Source organism: Chaetodon auriga, chromosome 11, assembly GCF_051107435.1.
Source record: "Chaetodon auriga isolate fChaAug3 chromosome 11, fChaAug3.hap1, whole genome shotgun sequence".
Classification (NCBI taxonomy): domain Eukaryota; kingdom Metazoa; phylum Chordata; class Actinopteri; order Chaetodontiformes; family Chaetodontidae; genus Chaetodon; species Chaetodon auriga.
This window is the reverse complement of record NC_135084.1, coordinates 12,583,533-12,602,623: the sequence shown is the minus strand read 5'-3', so window position 1 is coordinate 12,602,623 and position 19,091 is coordinate 12,583,533. Positions and strand designations below refer to the sequence as shown.

At 41.5% G+C, this 19,091-nt stretch overlaps 1 protein-coding gene across 13 annotated transcripts in view; it reads left to right on the top strand.

The window, feature by feature from the left end:
* Positions 1-3,025: 3,025 nt before the first annotated feature.
* adgrb3 (adhesion G protein-coupled receptor B3) overlaps positions 3,026-19,091 on the top strand; it is a 113,502-nt gene continuing 97,436 nt past the window's right edge. For 7 of the 13 annotated variants that reach the window (XM_076742530.1, XM_076742533.1, XM_076742532.1 and 4 more), the window contains exons 1-2: positions 3,026-3,707; positions 5,319-6,087. In XM_076742530.1, the coding sequence (XP_076598645.1) occupies positions 5,334-6,087 (754 nt within the window). In that variant the 5' untranslated portion in view covers positions 3,026-3,707; positions 5,319-5,333. The remainder of the gene's footprint in view (positions 3,708-5,318; positions 6,088-19,091) is intronic. The other 6 variants (XM_076742540.1, XM_076742538.1, XM_076742534.1 and 3 more) reach the window with 4 other exon arrangements.

Here is a 19,091-nt window from a genome sequence, read left to right as displayed (position 1 = left end):
TTTATCGCACGAGATGTCGTAATGGACATGAATGCTGTAAAACTGCCATTATATCAAACACTCGTACTATTCTGCACTCACACACACACACACACACACACACACACACACACACACACACACACACGTGTGAATGCCGGCTCAGTCACACAAACAGGAGCAGGTGATAATAGGGTTATTCTTTATGCGAGGTCATGAATAATTCAAAATCCATGTGCTCGAACAGATTCTTGAGTTGACGGAATAATATGACAGATTTTGCAACTGCTATTAGACGAGAAATATCACAACTGTTTTCAGAGATCCTTGCTGGGGATAAATTGATCTGGTGTGTGTGTTACTACTAAGCTTTATCCGGATTCAACATCAAAATGTTTTAGCAAATCCCCAAAAGCTTTATGAACATGTATGTGTTTATATAGTTCCTGCCCTGGCTATTCAATCTGCTGTACACGTAGACATCTGACATTGCTTCGATGTGAACATAAGGCAAATTACTCTTCAACATAGTTTCAAACCACAACACAGACAACATGATGTCATTTATGTTGTTTATTCATTTCTAACTTTCCAAACATTGCAAGGAATAAATCTTTTATGGGACATATCACGCTGTCATTGTACAACCCAGATTCCAAAAAAGTTGGGACGGCGTGTAACATAAATAAAACAGAATGGGATCATTTGCTAATCCTTTTTGACATATACTCAATTGGAAACTGCACACAGACAATGTAATTAATGTTTCACCTCGTCAACTTCATAGATTTTTGGAAATGGATGCTTTTTTCCCAAAAACAAGTTGGGCCAGGAGCAACTGAAGACTGGGAAAGTTGTGGAATGCTCCAAAAACACCTGTTTGGATCATTCCACAGGTAAACAGGTTCACTGGTAACAGGTGATTGTATCATGATGTATCATATCATGGGTATGAAAGGGGCATCCTGGAAAGGCTCAGGTGCTCACATGCGAGGATGGAGCGAGGTTCTTTGGAATCTGGGTTGCATCTTGTTTATTCATTTTCTTCTCAAATACCATTGCAAGGAATTAATCTCCTGTAGGCATAATCACACTGTCATTGTAACCATGCTCACCTTCCACTCTCCAGCTGACTCATAGCCGTGGCATTCTTTGTCATTCAACCTAAGCTACACAAAAAGCACATTTCTTCGCGAATTTCATCTTTCCTCCTGGTTGCAAAATGGCAAAACACGTGACGTGCCATTTGGACTCTGGAAACATCTTTGCAGAGGAGAGTGATGGCAGCATTCCTAAGTCTTGGCAAATGGCCTCCCCATGAGTCAGTGGAGAGATACTCATTGTGTTGTCATTGTTCAATAAGGCTTTGCAAGAATTTCTTCCACCTCTCAGCTTACTGAGCCAAAAGCTCCCTAAACGCCAAAGTCTTCATTATGGCCATGGAAAGCGGGCTGGCTCGAGGTCACCCCTGATGTTCCACTGGCTGCCTGGGGAAGACTGGAATTAGGAAGCTACAGCAGTAACAGGCCACGGCAACCAACTGCGCTGAATGACTCCAATCTCCTTTATAAGTTTGGCAACAGATTAACAATGTTGTAAACGCTGCTTGGTACAGGATGTTGGGGATATAAACAAGTTCTTTCAGATTCTCACACTGCTGTGGCTGATAGTCTCTTCTGGAGCATTCTTTGGAAAAGGCTGGCTCACACAAACACTTCACACTGAAACTTCCTGGAAATAAATAAACAAATAGGCTCTTCATGCAGCATCTGCTCAGATGGAACGCATTCAGTCAAGGCCTGAAAGAGACGGCCAGGCTAATGAGAGTTAACTGTGCACAGCAAAACGATTAGAGCAGCTGACCCAACCCTCCACAAAAAGAGAGAAAAAGGGGAATTAAAGTGGGAAAAAAATGCTCAAATCATTAGGAGGGAACCATTCTTTCTGTCCGCACTGACCAATCTATGGTCTCCCTTTCTGAATATGTAAATGTCTCTGAAGATGCAAATGGACTGAGCTCCAACATGTGTGAAGGTCACGCACATTCATTTCTCATTCAAGGCTGTAGGCCTATAATTATGAATCTGATGCTTTATTTGCACCTGACAAAAAGACCCACCTATGTGAACAAAACCCGTCCATCTTCAATGGGAAGGCAAATGTGATCAGCGGGCGTCTGAGACGACCGTGTAATTCCCCATGCCCGTGTCCATCATCGTCCCATTCTCCTTGTGAATTCAGCCAATAGGCAATGAAGGCTATTGCAGAGCCATTGATGCCGCATTGTCAGTGACCAACTGCTGAAGCCTGGAGGTAACACTGGGTTTAATTGACTGTTGATTGCTAAATGAATGCCTCGGTGAATGACGGGGCAAAGCATGTGAAAGAAGGAAAAGGGCATAAAAGCTGAAGATATTCCTTTATTTGTCAAGTATCGCTCACAAACTACTCTTACCTTGAAAACACAGTATACACATAAGCACTCCCCTGAGAGAACACTGTTTGAGAAGAGAGTGGAGGAAAGAAAAAAACAGGTTTGAGACGCACCTGTAAGGTGCGAGACTACAGAACAACTTTCCAAAGAGAGCACAAGTTGCCCCATAAGCATTTGTTGTTCCAGCAGCGTGAAGGCGGCGAACAGGAGGATGTGCAGCGTGCTGAAGCCCACAGCAGCAAGCGGCGAAGAAATGAAAACACCGGCGGCTGTCAGCCATCAGGAGAGAAGCGGAAAAATTACCGAGCACACCGGCGAGCTTTCAGGTCCCACCGACGGAGCGCGCGGCTTGTAATTATGATCATGTTATTCTCATTCACTCCCCTTTCCTCTAAAAAAACAGGAGAGAAAAATCAAAAATAAAAGTCCAAGAAATATTCCTGTTTTGGAGAAGCTGCAGCAGCAAAGCGCGACGTTGTCAGAGCACAAGTGAGAGGGTCCAGTTCGGGGGAGGGAGGGGGGGGACCCTTTTGACTCGAATTAAGGGGAGGCATACATGAGGGAGGGGGGGGGGAGGAAGGAGGAGGGCAGGGAAGAAAGTATTGGCGGTGCCAGACGCAGCGGCAGTAAGAAGCGTACGTACGTGCTTTATCTTAGCGGCTGAGTGTGTGACGTGATATTGCAGCCTGCTCCTGGAGCTCTGCAAGCACCGAGCAAAGCGCGTCTATTCCTCTCTCTGTTGTAACTCACTAGCCCCCCAACATCTCACATCCACCCACTACGGATCTTTTCTCTCTCTCTCTCTCCCTCCCTCCCTCTCTCTCTCTTTCTCCCCTTGTTCCAGAGGGGGGGTGTGCGTGCGCGACTTTGCCGGAGAAAACATATCAGTGGGAATAGAGACGTGGAGTCTGCCGAATTAATTTATGGTAATACTGTAAAAATTTGCTCTCTTCTTTTCACCACTCCAAGAATTCTTCTTTCTCTGTGTCTCTTTCGGTCTTTCTACCCCCTTCTCGCTCTCTCTCCCTCTCTCTCTCTTTCTTGGTGGCTGGCGTGTGTTGTTGCGCTCCGTTTTGATGGGAAAAACCCAGAAGAAGAAGAAGAAGACCGGGGGGATATGAGCGGGCAGACCGGAGTGTAACGCATTTTATTTTCATCCTTTGAACCATCTTGTTGCGCCGGACTTGTGTTGTCGGGAATGGGGAGTATCGATTCATTGGAGGGCTGCAGAATTTATTTATAAAGGATGTGGTCAAGTATGTTGGAAAAATAGCCATAGCTTCCGCAGTGTAAGGTAAGATGATTTCAACTATTATTATTATTATTATTGTCATTATTATTCCATGGAGCTGCAGCTGAAAAGCTCATTTTCATATGTCATCTGTCAGTTAAAGTTGAGCCTCCCCCCATGTTTAATATTTGCCCTGTCCGTTCAACATGATGGCTTTGGAGCTTTCATCCGCACGCATTAGTCCAGGGTGCTTAAACAGATGATTTTTAAGAGCTGATCTCGCTCTTAAGAGGCAAAAATCACTTTAAAGCGCCGAGCGTCGAACTGACACTGCATGAGATGCAGCCCGTGTCTCTGTATTCAGATGTCCTCTCCAGACGAAATTGCTCTCAGAAGCCCCGGCAATAAAATCAGCGTCTCTTGACGAGCGATTCCTCGTCTCCAGAATACTGATTTTCGTGAAGCCTTTGCGGAATCGCGTGGATTTATCGCGGCTAAAAGCTGATTTCACTCCACGCTTCTCCCACAAATCTTTATGTAACGCACACATTATCCTAATGTGGCGTGACAGGCAGGTTTTAGCACCCAAAAAATAAATTCAAGGGGGAGAAGTTGGAAACATGAGTGCAAATTTATCTATTATCTGGACTCGGGTGTCTGTAGCCTGCTTGGGATTTCAACGCCTACACACACACATGCACACTCATGCACACACGCACACACACACACACACACACACACACACACACACACACACACAGTTTGAGACACGCACGCACACACGAACGCTCTGCTGTGACACTGCTCACAGCTGCATTGCCTGTAGGATTAAAGCAATCAGGACATCGCATTGCATTCTCTCTCTCTCCATCTCCCTCTTTCTTCCTCTCGCTCGCACACCAACACGCTGGCGCACGCACGCATGCAAGCTCAGACACACACACACAAACACACACACGCACGCACGCACACAGGCTGGCTCTTTATCAAATTGCATCGTCAAATATGTCAAGCCCTGAATTTCGGAGACATGCAGGTCGTGTTAGTGGAGCGAAAGCGCGCAGGAGGAGAGGAACCGCGGCGAGCCGGCGGACGCAGAGACAGCGACAGCTTGGATTCGTCTTCCTCGCGTTATCTAACTGTCGTGTGAAGAAACAAGACTAAATCACGAAGAAAACAGCTTGATTGGAGAGAAGATCCGGTTTATTGCGTAAAATGAGCAGTTGCATCCCCACAGCACGCACTGCACTAACTTGGACTCCTTTCACTGTTTGTCCCTTCATGTGTCATAGATTCTAAACAGCTATATTTTAATATCTCCGGGGATTGTGCCATACAGAATACGACCCAATTATAAATGTCTAAATGACTCACATTATTGCACCCCCCCACCCCACCCCCTCTGTAATAAATAAATATATAAATAATGGCCGAAGCAACCACAAGGTGGCAATGTTTGCACAAAGTATAGTAATGAAGGAGGCAGGATGGGGATGCAAAAGACATGTTGCTGAGGTCAATGTGTCTTTTTTTCCCCCTTCCATTTTCATGGTAGCACGTCATAAGAAATGTGTGAAGCACATCAATCACATTTGATAGAGATCATCTATCATGCTCCCTGTGTCCTCTGCTTTAAAAATTGCTTCGTGTAATTCTCTCCATCTCTCCTTGCAGGCCAAATGACATAGGATGAAGGCTGTTCGAAACCTGTTGATTTATATATTTTCCACCTATCTTCTGGTTATGTTTGGATTAACTGGTGCCCAAGATTACTGGTGTTCCACTCTGGTCAAGGGGGTCATTTATGGATCATATTCGGTGACTGAAATGTTTCCCAAGAACTATACAAACTGTACATGGACACTGGAGAACCCAGACCCTACCAAATACAGCATCTACCTGAAGCTATACAAACGAGACTTGAGCTGCTCTGAGTATTCTTTGCTTGCTTATCAGTTTGATCATTACTCACACGAAAAGATCAACGAGTTGCTGAAAGTCAACGAGTCTATAGTGTACCTGTGCGATTCAAAAAATATTTATGTATTTTTGCTGTATGACAAGAATTTCGTCCAACTACGGAGAGTTTTCCCTTACGATTATAACGGATTGACCCCACAGAAGCTGGATGAGGAGGAGAAGTCCATTGTGGAGTTTTTGGTGTTGAATAAGGCGAGCCCCAGCCAGTTTGGGTGTCAAGTGCTTTGTACGTGGCTGGAAAACTGCCTGAAATTAGAGAAAGGGACAGTGGAGACGTGTGGGATTGTGTACACAAAATGCACATGCCCCCAGCATTTAGGCGATGGAGAATCAGAGAGTATGCTCATGCTCAACAACGTGGTTTTACCTTTAAATCCACAAACGGAGGGTTGCTTGTCACCCCAACTACAGGCTGGGCAGATCTGCAATCTGAGTGCAGAAGTGAAACGGCCTCCTAAAGAAGGTGAGTATCCTGTCGTCTTTCTCCTTTATGCTGAAATAGATGTAGACTTAATGGACTACTGTATGCATAGATAAGATAGTCATCATGTCAGTCAAATGTGCACGTCAATCACTCCCCTCTCTGCCCTTATTGCATGTTTGAAGTGTGATGGCCCATGAAACAAAGAGCACACATAGATATATAGACTGCAGTTGGCTCAGAAATGAGTCAACTTCAAGAACAAAGCTGCCAGAGGAGTTGGGTGTAGTAAAGACCACAGCAGCACAAACCAAAGCACCTAAAGGGGGGTCTTTCGTTTGGTTGGACTGAATTCAAAATGCACTATCATTGCTGTGAATTTAAAATGGCTGTTTTCCTACACATCAGCACACAGTTAAAATGGCTGCAAATCCAAACAGAATTTCTGTGTGTTATACATTTATGTCAGTGTCATCCTTACAAAGACCAACAGTGGCCAACATGGACACATCCTTCGCTCTTTATTGGCATCCGCGTCACACTGGGATCGTGGCTGCAGCAGCGTCACACTGCTCATGCAACGGGAACATTTAAAACTTGTGGAGAAGACTTAAGAGTTTAGTGCTTAGTCACATCTGCAGCAGCTGATAATTAAACATATTTAGACTGAGATGAATGAATGAAAGAGTATTAGCATTTTCAAAGCTGTTCTATTATATAGGGGCGCTACTTGCCCAGTGTTGCCATAGAGCAATGCAACGTGTTTTCACTGTATGTTGGAACTGAGCAATAATTAACATGTAGTCAGGAGGAGAAAATACCATCATCAGTAGACTTGTAACTTGTAACTTGTTGTAACTCACACATGTGCATAATTGCATACATGTAAAACTCACAGGCAGTCAGCATTTAATAGTAAATGGTTATGATAAGGTCATAATGGTTCTGTTCATTAGTGTCACCAGGCAGCAGGGGGAAGTTTTTGTAGTTAACACACTTGTGTAGTGTTTTGAATTACAAAGGGAGCGCTTCTTGACACATAGCTGCTTGCATTTTAACAGATAGCAGAGCAAAACCCCAGAGGAGTATGCTGCATACTTCAGAGGTGAGGCGCGTTTACCGTGAGACACAAAGGAGGGGCATTCATCACGGCACACTGAACCAAAAATAATGAGTCAACCTTTCGATTTTTGGGGGGGAAAAATAATGATAGTGGGAATGTTATGGAGCTTTCTCCCTTGTGGCACTTACCAAAATAACAGTTGCTATAATAGCACTGTGGAGAACAGGTGGCAGTTTTCTAATCAAGAACAGGTGAACATCGACTGCAGTGGTTCAGCTGTTTGGTTGACTCCTGCTGCTACATCACATGTTCTTGAAGCAAACTAATGCAGGTTTTTTTTTTCTGGAAATATTCTACCTAGATACTACTATGCCTAAGGTATTTTCAATGCTTTTGTAAGAGTTACTCTTGCTTCAAATTTTGTTGGACGAGTGGATGATGAATTCATGTTGAGTATCGTTCACCTACCCTTCCACTAGAGCCCTTAAGCAATAATGCATACAGTTTCTGATGCAAATTACCATCGCAACTCACCCTGCAGTCAAGTAGCATGTGCAGTAACACCAGAAAGTATGACTCAGCTGTGTATTTTTGTCAGATCCGTTCATCATTTACTGAATCTCGTGTTCAAATCTCAAATATTACCAGGAAACATTACGCCCATTCTCACAGAGAATTCTCTCTGCTCCAAAACAACATTTGACATTTTTCTATCAGCATGTTAATAACAGCTTAAGAGCACAGCTTATTTTTTTTTCCTCTCAGAAGATTTTCCACAAGCTTCTATTTATAGGGTTGGTTGATGGGAGGTTTGAATAAATCCGTTTTCATCTGGATAACGGGGAGATCACCGCTGGGTTTTAAAAGAGCACTGTGTCTCCGGTGGCATCATGGTGACAGAGTGGGTGTTCCTGATGAAGAATAAAGCATTACAAACAGTCGACAAGGGCTCCATTTGATAAAATCGCTTGTCTTTGATCTTCTCAGTTCCTGGTAGAGGATGGCTTCAGAGCACATCAAAGAAAAGCAGGGCTGGAGGTTGTATACTGCAGCCATGCCACTGAAACGCCCCACTAGAGTTTCACACAGACTGAGGATAGCAACATTTTAAAGGTTAAAGCTCTTAACTATTTAAGGTGATTATGTAGACAAAGAGACAGCCCTCATGCCTTCGTACTGTGGCATTTTTGAGCACCACAGTGACACAATGAAGTCCTTAACGGATGTACTACTCGGATGAGTCATTTATGCAGTTTTATTTTTATCACATTCTTCCCATTTCATGAATAAAAGTTGTAAACGGAGGCAGCACAGTGGCGCAGTGGCACTCACAGTAAGACAGATTTCATTCTCTGTCTTTTTGCTTTCTTTGTGGCGTGTGCTCGTGTGGGTTTTCCTCCCACATCCCACAAATGCAAGTCAAGTAGGCTGATGACTGCGAGCTGCCCATAGGTGAATGAGTGACTGTCATTTCGGTGATGTCTTTGTGACGAGTCCTGGCTGTTTTTGTGAATCCACTCAATGCTCAGAGTAGCCACAGCTAGTGTGAATCAGAGTTTTGGATTAGACAAATGAAAAACAGCTGGAAGTAAAAGGTAGGTAGAAAATGTTTAAAGATGCACTACACTGTCAAAAATTTCAATTTCCCTGGCGCATTTATTTTGAAAAGAGGAATCAAGTGCATAAAGAGGCTTTCAGTCACCAGACAGCAACTACCGGCAGACATTTTTAGTATATGCTCTCACTCAGATATCTGCCCTTTCCCCGTCCAATCCTGTGCAAAGGCTGCTGTTTACATGTGTGCAAGCTTAAAATCCTCAAATTCACAACGCACTGTTCAAATCAACCACAAACTGCACTTGGCTCCGGGAAATAAGCAGCATCATGAGGCATCGTCTTGCTTTGAGGCTCAGTCTACTGGTTTGTCCTTGGCTGAGGGCAATCTGAGTTTTTTCATGCAAACATTATTTTGATTCTGTCAGATATTTCAGCTCATGTAACTACGCTCATCTCTGCCCCCACTTCCTATTTCTGTATTGTCATTGACTGCTGGGTAATAGTGGAGAAAGGTGACAAACATGACACTGACATTTAGATGCTTTCTGGTGATAAGGGTTTATAATTTGTTTCAAACCAGAGAACGCTGTAAAGCTGAAGCTTGCGTGTATGTAAACTATTCGGATAAATATTTTATGAGCCTCTAAATTCATTCTTAGCACAAGAAGTAGGTTAGAAATGACTATGACATCACAGATTTGAGCCTCAGTCCTGTTTTTCACTAAAAGAAATGTGCTTGTTTGACTCTAACATGCAAAAACATAGCAATTCTTTGTGTGGATATTCCAGCGTTATTTAACAAGAGTGACAAAGAGGGAAAGCAATTTCACATCCCTTGGCCGCAAATATCCAAGTTTTTCATATTATCGAAGAAACAAACCCACTTTCAGAGTAAATGCAAATGCTTATTTGTGCAGCTGCAGATGCGTATTTGATCATTACAGTGTCTGACGACACAGAGCGTGTGCCATGTGGGAAATGGCAATAGGATTTTATTGGCAAATGAAATGTGTGTGAAGCGTTCTAATGCACTGTCACCCGCCAAAGTCCTGAGCACTGCAGCAGCTCAGCCTCGCTGCCTCACATAGTGAGGCCTTTTATTCACTTTGGATCTCAGTCAAGTCACTCAGTAGTCACACTGCATTATGCTCACCCCCATTGTTCAGTACACTTGGAGGCCATTTTAGTTCCAATTCAGTGAAGGAGAGAGCTCAGCTCAACAGCACAGAATCTGTTTGTTTTATCTTAGACATGCATTATTTGTCTTTAGCTATTGTAAATATCCCATGTCCCAATCCCCCCTAAAATCCTGAGCTAAATTATTACACCTTGTAGCCTACTGTAAATATTGTCCCCGTGTTCAGCTCTTGGATTTTCAGATATAGTATTTTCTCCGTGGTTTTGTGGCTGAGTCTTCAGTGTTCATTCTTCTGTACTCAACCTCCTGAGGCAGCTTTGCTGAGAAATGCTAAAGAAAGTTGTTGAGGAATGACAAGGTCAAAACAAAAAGCGTCATAGACCGTGGGGCCCTGAAGAATCAGCAAGAAAGTGCCAGGCATCTCCTTTGTCCATTAACTGCATATTAAACATTGCCTATTCAAAAAGAGAAGAAAAAAAAATGGCGCGTGGAGCGATTAAGTTTTATGCTGTGATCAATGACACAGCTTCAGTTTTGTGAAACACATACAGAGAAGTGCTAAAATGAGGTCAAACATTACACCAAAATGACTTCAGCATCTGAAAGACTGTAATTGTTCACAAAAGATAATGGAGTCTGGAAGCGAGTGAGATGCTCTTTTCTGTGCGTGACTCAAAAATATACATATATAAACTGTATATTCTTCAAATGGCCCAGGTCGCTGTTTCTGGGTATAAAAATTCATGAGGCTCTGAGGTGACTCCTAAGTCATTTTACACAGTGAAATAAAACCACAAAAACTGTTGCCATGTTTAAAGTTCTGCTTAAGCCACTCACACTGCCACACATGGATGCAAATGGGCTCTCTGGAACCACAAAAGTCTCAGTTTTCCAACTATTACAAATTTATGGTGCAATAAAGTATAGGGTCCACCACATGAGGCCTATGGGTTGTACTTTGCTCGGCAAGTTGGAGAATTAAAAAGATCAAACTTGCACAGGTATGTATAATACCAAATCGTACTTTCTGAGAATTGCTTTTTAAAAGGCTCCGAAAACCTGTTTTCCCAGCAATTTTCTGTGAAAGTTCAATTAAATATTTCACAGGGCTCAATTAGAAAAAGGTCATGCCATGTTTATGTTCACCAATCACAGCAAAGCAACATCTGGATCAAAATCTGATGAGTCGTGAGGTTGTTTGCAGATGTTCTGGTATTTCGTTCAAATTCAGTTGCAAAGCATCACTTTCAGTTTTAGTTAATTATCGTTAATCATCAGTCGTGGCTATTTTGATAATTCTTTCTTTATTTCTAAGTTAAGCTACTGTAAATCTACCTTTCACTCGAGGACCAGCCTTGATGCTAACGATGATAACCTGGCAGTGGGTGGATGCAGATCAGCTGTGTGGTTCATTTGACATGGATTTGTGATCTGAGTCTTGAGGCTCCGTTTCAGCAGCATGGCAATTGGAAGTCAGAGTGATAACTCTCCTCTATACCCAGACTGTGTACTGCAAACTGCCTCACAGTAAATTAAAGCTTTGTGTTGTCACAGCTGAACTGCAGACAGGATGCAATGAAATGCAGTAAGCCCGGAAGAAAACCTGGAATACAATTTAAAAAGTGTGGACATGATTTATGGTTTTCAGGCGTCTAGAAAGGGGTTGCACAGTAAGAATCTGTGACTACATAACAAAAATGACTGCATGAATAAACCTAAAGTTAAACTGTCCCTCAAATGCAAACAAGTGATGTTTTAGCTGAAACTACCTCCAAGTGAAAAGAAGCATTTTTTGATGATTCATCTGGATCTGAAAAAAGTAAAAGTACATTATATGACTCGCTAAATGTACTTAAAATATCAAAAGTACAAGCCAACAGTGCAGAAATATTGTCGCTGTCAGTGTTATATTGCTATACATCCTATTAGTTTACATATGCATTAATGCATAAGTAACATTATACTGTTGCAGTGGATTGGGGTGGAGCTGTTTGTGGGCCATTTATATATTGCTGTATAGTTGAATCTATATCAATCCGTCATAGTTTATACATAAACTAAAATATTAATTTAAAAAGCAACTAGTAACTATAGTTATTTATTGTATAATAAATGTAGTGGAATAAAGAGTACATTTTTTTCTGAAATGTAGTGAAGTATAAAATAACATAACATGGAAATACTCAAGTAAATTACGAGTACCGTTATGCATAACTACAATACTTGAGTAAATGTACTTAGTTAAACTCCACCACAGTTACGTATCAGAGCAAAGCAGCAGTGAATCGCTCACAAAGGCTCAAAGGTACATTTCTCACATTAGTGCATCAACCCATCTCCATCGCTCCTGCAGTGCCACAGAGGCGACGAGTCCACATTTTTACCTTTACAGCCGACACTAAATACAATTGCAATAAAATTTGTGAGTAACAGTTGTTGCCTATAATAACGTCATATTACAGCAGGAATCGTAATCAGAGTAATGGGTTACGTAATGCAGCGTCTAAAGCTCTGATGTGAGGCAGCCACACCTCTTGTCCTCAAAACTGAAGCACTTCTCTGGTAAAATCCTGCATAAGCAATGATGAAACACGCATGTGTGATTTATTAGCGTGCGTATTCCACCTGTATGCATGTTTCTGTTATGAATTCTAAACAGTGCTAGATTTGTGTGCCTGTACATCCACGCTGCACCAGCTCCCACAACTACTCATAAATTCTTCTTGAAATGCCACAGATTCGCCTGTTTAGCATTCTAGCTCTCATTCAACTCAGCTTTGCCCATTAAATTAAAATAACATGAAGCAACAAATCTAAACCACCACCACGCTGCAGACGGTGAAAATGCTGAACTGAGGCTGGCTTAACACACTGAAAGTTTGACAGTACAAATGAAGAAGTACTGGTGAGACGTAGCAGTTTTTTAACCTGTCGCTACTTTATCTGCTTAATTTATTGTGCTTATGCTGAACAATGTGCAGTTACCATCAGTCTTTTTTCTAAATCTTATACTATATTTACACATGTGGTCCATCCTCTGAATGGTTGCACTGTAGCAAACACGAGCTGTTAAAGGTTTTGAGATTCTGTCAGTTCATAATGTATCATGTGCAATAAGTTAAAGCACTTTATATTGAAGATGTCTGTGGTTTTCCACTGCAAAGAACTTGTTTTGCATCTGATCATGTAGCGCACTGCTGCAGCATCAGTTTCATCATAGTACCGTGTGCATGGCTGAAGCAGATTCTGTTCTTTGTCAAAGGCTGCATGCACTGAGCTACTGTGCTGTTTAATTACCACTGCAGCAACGCATATCGTACTCATCATGAAACATTTCCATTTGTAATTGCACGTCTCACTGCGACATCACAGCACCCAGACTCTATTTTGCAATTTATGAGTTAAAGATAAGTGAACCTTACAAATCAAAGGAATCGCCACTGTTGTGTTCTTGTTTCCTTTGACTTCAAAAAGGTTTCTATATGAATGCAAACATAACAATAATGAGTCTCTGTAGATGAAGAAGTCTGTCTCATCTTATTACACAAATTAGATTTTTTTTCATATGCATAATTCAAAAGTAACCACCATTTTTGATTTCCTGCCATGAAAAAGAACACTATACAGTATTCCTGCAGGCTCATTCAGGAGAGAAGAGGGAACACCGTGAACTTCTTTTCATTATATTCAACTAAAAGTGAGTGTGAAATAAAGGTCCAGTAGCTTTGCTTCACAGCAGAAAGGAGCAATGCAGCTTATTGTTAAAACAAAATTGAACAACAATTGTGATTCTCATATGACAAATTCATTTAGAATGCAAAACCCTTCAGTGCGGGCCTCAACAACCGCGCTATTCATCCCTTTAAGAAACGACATTCACACAAGTCTGTTACAGCTTTGCTCTCCAGTCCTGAAGTGAGGGTCTCTGAAGCTCTTAGTGTGGATAAACACTGTCAGATGTCCTGAACATTTCTTGTCATTTTTTTTTTTAATAGGCTAAAAAAAAAAAATCACATTCTAACTTTTGTGTGGGCTGGCTTAACGTGGTAAATTTTATCAGGCCCTTGTTGTGCAGTGCCAGAGATGCTAATGTAAATTATGCACCGCTTTCAGCCTCTCGGTTGCATGTTCCTGCATTTCAACCCAGTTAGTTTTGGCCTGTCACTGGATGGCTATTTCAGCCCACAGAGGAGAGGCATTTGCATAAACATCCACCCACAAAACCTGGCAAATGAGTCTGTCACTCAAAGACACTGTCTATGTGGTAAAGTGGAGGCAAAATCCAATTTTTTTTCTCGAGGGGCTTCTGTATCTGCTCCCACTGGCAGTTTCTGCAGAGAATGGCAAGTGCCCTCATGTAATGGATACTGCCTTTAAAATGATATGTTATACCATGATCTAGGGCAGCACACACTTACATAATCAGTGCGGCATAACAATATCATGTAGTCTACACAACCCTCAGGGACTAAGAATTTTAAATGCTGTAAGAATTTAACATCAAGACTGTATTTTTCATTACAATGTTTACCATGAAGTGGTACCATAGCAGCTACATTCAGTAGGAACTTATCGTAACATCTATTAGACCTCAAGCGCTGTTATGTGAAACATTTACTCTGGACTGCAGCTGTATGGTCAAGGCCATGAGCTAAAGGTGAACACCACTCAATAATTCACATATATTTCCTTTAATCTGAGACTGCACAGTTTAGAACTTAATAACTGTTCACGCTGGAAACAAGGGAATCCAGACTGACTTGTCAGGATCAGGAAAATCCAGACTGAACTCCTGACCTTTTCTCGCTTACTCTTTTCTATTGGGTGCCCTTGTTTTTATCCTTTCTACATAATTAGCATGGGCAGGGTTTCTTCTTGTTACATTAGACTACATTAGAAGTAATGAGGATATAAAAACAAATAAATAAATAATATTTGAACTTCCTTTGTGGCCAAGCCTTCACTTTGATGTAAAACCAACCCAGCTGAAAGCAACTGGAGATGAACTCATGCTCTGTAGAAGACGTGAAATAGTAAAGTGAATAAAACAACAAGCATTACATAATGTACTATAGGACAAACAAGTACAATACAAGTGGTTCATCCAACTATGTCAGCATTCAGGCAAAATGAGCACGTCTTAACAAAGGTGCTCTTGTATATTAGGCTTACACAACAATGCTCGAGGAAATGAGGGACATGATGAGGCATTGTCTTGCTTTGAGGCTCACTACTATCTTGGAAGGACAAGGCTGGGTTTTGCTTTTACATAAGTGTAATGAAAATAAAGGAGGATTAAATTTAAGTTCAACAGTGAATCGTTCTCAGCTTTTACAATACAGGGCCATTCACTGTCCACAGAGAAATGCAGAGCCAACACACAGTCTGTTTTTAACTACTTCATTTTGTTAATTTGTCTAATTGGCCCTGTTTGTATGGCTATAGGTGTCTTTTGTGTTCTACAGGTCTTAACAATACAATTGCATCTTCTTTCTGGTGAATAATAGAGACGCTGCTGAAATCGAGTGCAGAACTGTTTTGTCAGTCTTGTATTAGGGTTGTTTTTTTCTCTAAAGGTGTACTATTATTAATTTTAAACTCCTAATTTTCAATGAAATGTCTTTCAAATGGCAGCACTAATGCTTTCCAGATGCATGATGGGATATTTCAGTAATGGCCATCATGAAGACAGCTGACATTTGCTTGCGTCGCCTGTATGGTTCATTGTTGTTATTCAGCTCCTCTCACTGTAAGGAGAAGTGTTATGCAACACGGAATGAGATTCAGAAATTATAACTCGTGTGCCAGATTGTCAGCTTTTCTACAGCTGTCTGTCCTTCAGAGCACAGACAGAAATGACTCCAACTCAAATATTATTATTATTATTCTTACAATAATAATAGCAAGTCAGGTAAGTGCAATGATCAATTATGAAATACAGTGACAACCTGCATAATTAAGATTGTAAAAGGTAAATTAATTAAAAGTGTTACATGCAATAATGTAGACGGACATTTCGAGAATTAATTAAACAGTGGATTTATAATTATATGGCACCAAAATTTCTAATTCCATGTAACTTCAATTTGTTTTGTGCTGTTATTAACTTCATGACCTCAACTGGGAAATGCAGTTACAGAAAACAGGAGGATGGCGTTCTTTTGACTGCAGGTCTTTTCTTGTTGGTGCAGTAAAAAAGTGCAAGTAAATAATGACTTTTCTTTGGAAACGACGTTTGGCAAATCCAGATAGCAATCAGACTACTTCATCAAGTCTGGACACATGGGAATTTCATTTTAGAAATTAGATTGAAACCACATTCATGGCGGCATTGGAAATCTGATTTGAGTAGAATTTCTTGGTACTGTGTGTGCCATAGTCTGCCTGTTTAAATCAGATTTCAAACTCTCCTTTACACCACTGGCAACCAGCACACAACACTGATGTCACATTCAGAGCATGGTTAGCCTGCCAACATTGCTGCACATCTTAAACTCATCTGTCACTGATGCTGTCTGGTGCGGTGGCAGAGTTCTGCACCACAACAAGATATTTCTACGGCACGAAGGGAGGGACGATTTATCTTGATGCGTTCATCTGGCCTGCAGCACACCGGTCAGACTCTGGTCACACACCTACACACTGCTGAGTCCTTACTATCGCTTAACAATGTTTGGACATTCAATTCCTTATCGATCATGTACAAATATCAGTGTTGACAGCTAGTTCTGAAATTGGCTTAGAGACACAAATGTGATTTTCAAGCTGTCTGCATGTTGTATTTTTGCAAGATAAAAAACTTTGTATCCACTGTCTTTGCTACTGAAATAAATGCATATTACCTTGCCTGTGGAGATCATGTTCCGGGCCTACCAATACCATCACACTAACCCATGTAAACTGTGTCTTTTAACCCACTATCCCATTTGTCAAGGTTTGGTCACGTTCAAGAAACCAAAAGGCCTCAGTTAATGCAGCAATCCATTCGAAGTCTGAAGTCAGTATTCCCAACTTCCAATCTAGTCCCAGTGCATCTGCTTAGGAAAACATGGACGCCCGCAGCAGACTTGTCATATGGCAAGTCTCTGAACTTCATAAGCATATTAGCACACTTTAAAAGAGACAGGAGGAGTAGGCTGGTACCACATGCTCGCAAAGAATTACATCAAGCACAAATCAACTGAATGGAAATGGCAACTACAAAGTTGTTACAGCACGTTTCACAACACAACAACAACAGGTTGGTTTATCCTGAGTTCCAAGCACAGTGGATGCAGCAGGTTAGGGGACGATGGCGGTCATGGGAGTTTGCTCTGTGAGGCTAAGCTCAGGCATTGTGCTAAATGCTAACATCAGCATGATAACAATGGGAATAGTCACATTCTGAAGTTTAGCATGCAACATTTAACAGGTCACCATGTTAGTTTAACCTGTTAGCATGCTAACATTTGCTAATTGTCACTTAATACAAAGCACAGCTGAGGCTCCAGGTATCTGATCATCAAAGTACATTGGAAATTGATGTTTTCACCAGTTTCGGGGCAATACATCGAATGATTATAGAGAGATTTCATTCAGGGCAAAGTGGTGGACCGACCAATCAATAATGATGTTGCCATCAGTAAGGCCACTAGAAATAACAGTTTAAGTTTGGATTTAGCAACAGGAACTACTTGGTTAAAGTTGACTGCTGTCCATTCACTCCAGCAGGTAAGCGTGCACACAGCACTCTGCTCCCTGTTGCGCATCAGTGCTGGAGGGGATGAAGGCTACAGCTTAACAGTATGTTGCTGAAGTGGTTACTAGAGCATCAATCCCATGTGCAAATGAAATGCAATTCATTATGCAGACTTGAGTGCATTTGAGAAATATGGCATAGTTTGCTTTGCATGATTGGCTGGTACCGGCTAAAGTTAGCAGCCATTCCTCAGTCCAGCTGTTGCCTTCTGGCTCGCTGGTCGTGACTCGTGATAGCATAGCATCCCGTTTAATATTGGTAAGGGAGAGCTGTATGAATCTTATGGCAGTGAGCTCATCACTGTCATAGGGTACATAACAGTTAATTCAGTTTGATATGTCCAGGTGGGAATTATAATTGATGTTTTTTCCTTCATGGAAATGTATGTAGGTTTAATTGAATGATGTGTTCCCTCTTTCGTGTGACCATTTTAGACTAATTAAGGAATAATGATAATGATCAGGCAGTTAAAGTTGCTGATCTGTGTGAAGCAGGTAAAAAAAAGCGAATAGCCTACTGATGATTCACACAACAACATAATAATGGCTAATGTAGCAGACACAACTATGTGATGTTAGCACAGTCTCGTGTGCTCATGCTGCTTCCTATACGCTGTTTTTGAAAAGACAGCTATTATGATGTTGGCAGGTTCCTTTCATCTGTTGCTTTATTATCCACATGCTCTAAATGAAATTGCATAGTCTCTTTATGTGAATTTATGCCTCTTAAAATGTTTGGATGAAGCAGGCACGATTCAGCTTTTTCAAGAACAACGGCAGCAGTGTAGAAGCTTGTGTAGAAGTGAGTGAAGGAGTGACTGTCATTTCCAAAAACCGTAAGTACACAAATAATTGACATGAAAATCTCTACATAAATATACTGTACTTACCCTAATACAGAGTGGGAGATTACCGAGCCACAAAAACTAATTTAGTGAGGTTTTAAAATAATTCCCCCAAAGTCTTCGAAAATGTCAAATTGCAGAAAATTGCATCATTATATTTTTTCAGGGGAAGGAGCCCCATGGCCTCTGCTCTTATTGAGCCCCTCCAGAATTTTGGCTTGCATGACGCCCCTGCCATGCTGTCACTGCCCCGAGAGGACAGTCTCTTTGTTTCCAGCATTAAAAGTGCTCAAATGAAGAAGCACTGTTTCTGGCAGTCTGTATCGCAGATAATCTAATTGCTCTCCTTGAGTATTTAATATCATAAACTTGCTCCATCCTTAAATAACCCTTAATTGTTAATTTACTCATAATGTCCTTGTAGTCTCAATGGCAGTGTCAGTGTGAGTTCTCTAAACACAGTAAAATGAGCAAATCACACTCCAGCAAATTAGTGAAAGTCTGCTGCAGGGAGACCTATCCAATCGGCCAATACAGAAGATACATCAGATGGTTAGAAGCTCTCTGTAGTATTGTATTAAAGAGAAAGAGCTTCAGAGCGCAGGAGTCATAATGAAATGTGACAGATAAATCAGAAGCACTTGGGAGATGGCTTTGGATTACTGAATCAATACTGTACCACCACAGTGAGTCCAGACTTCCTGGA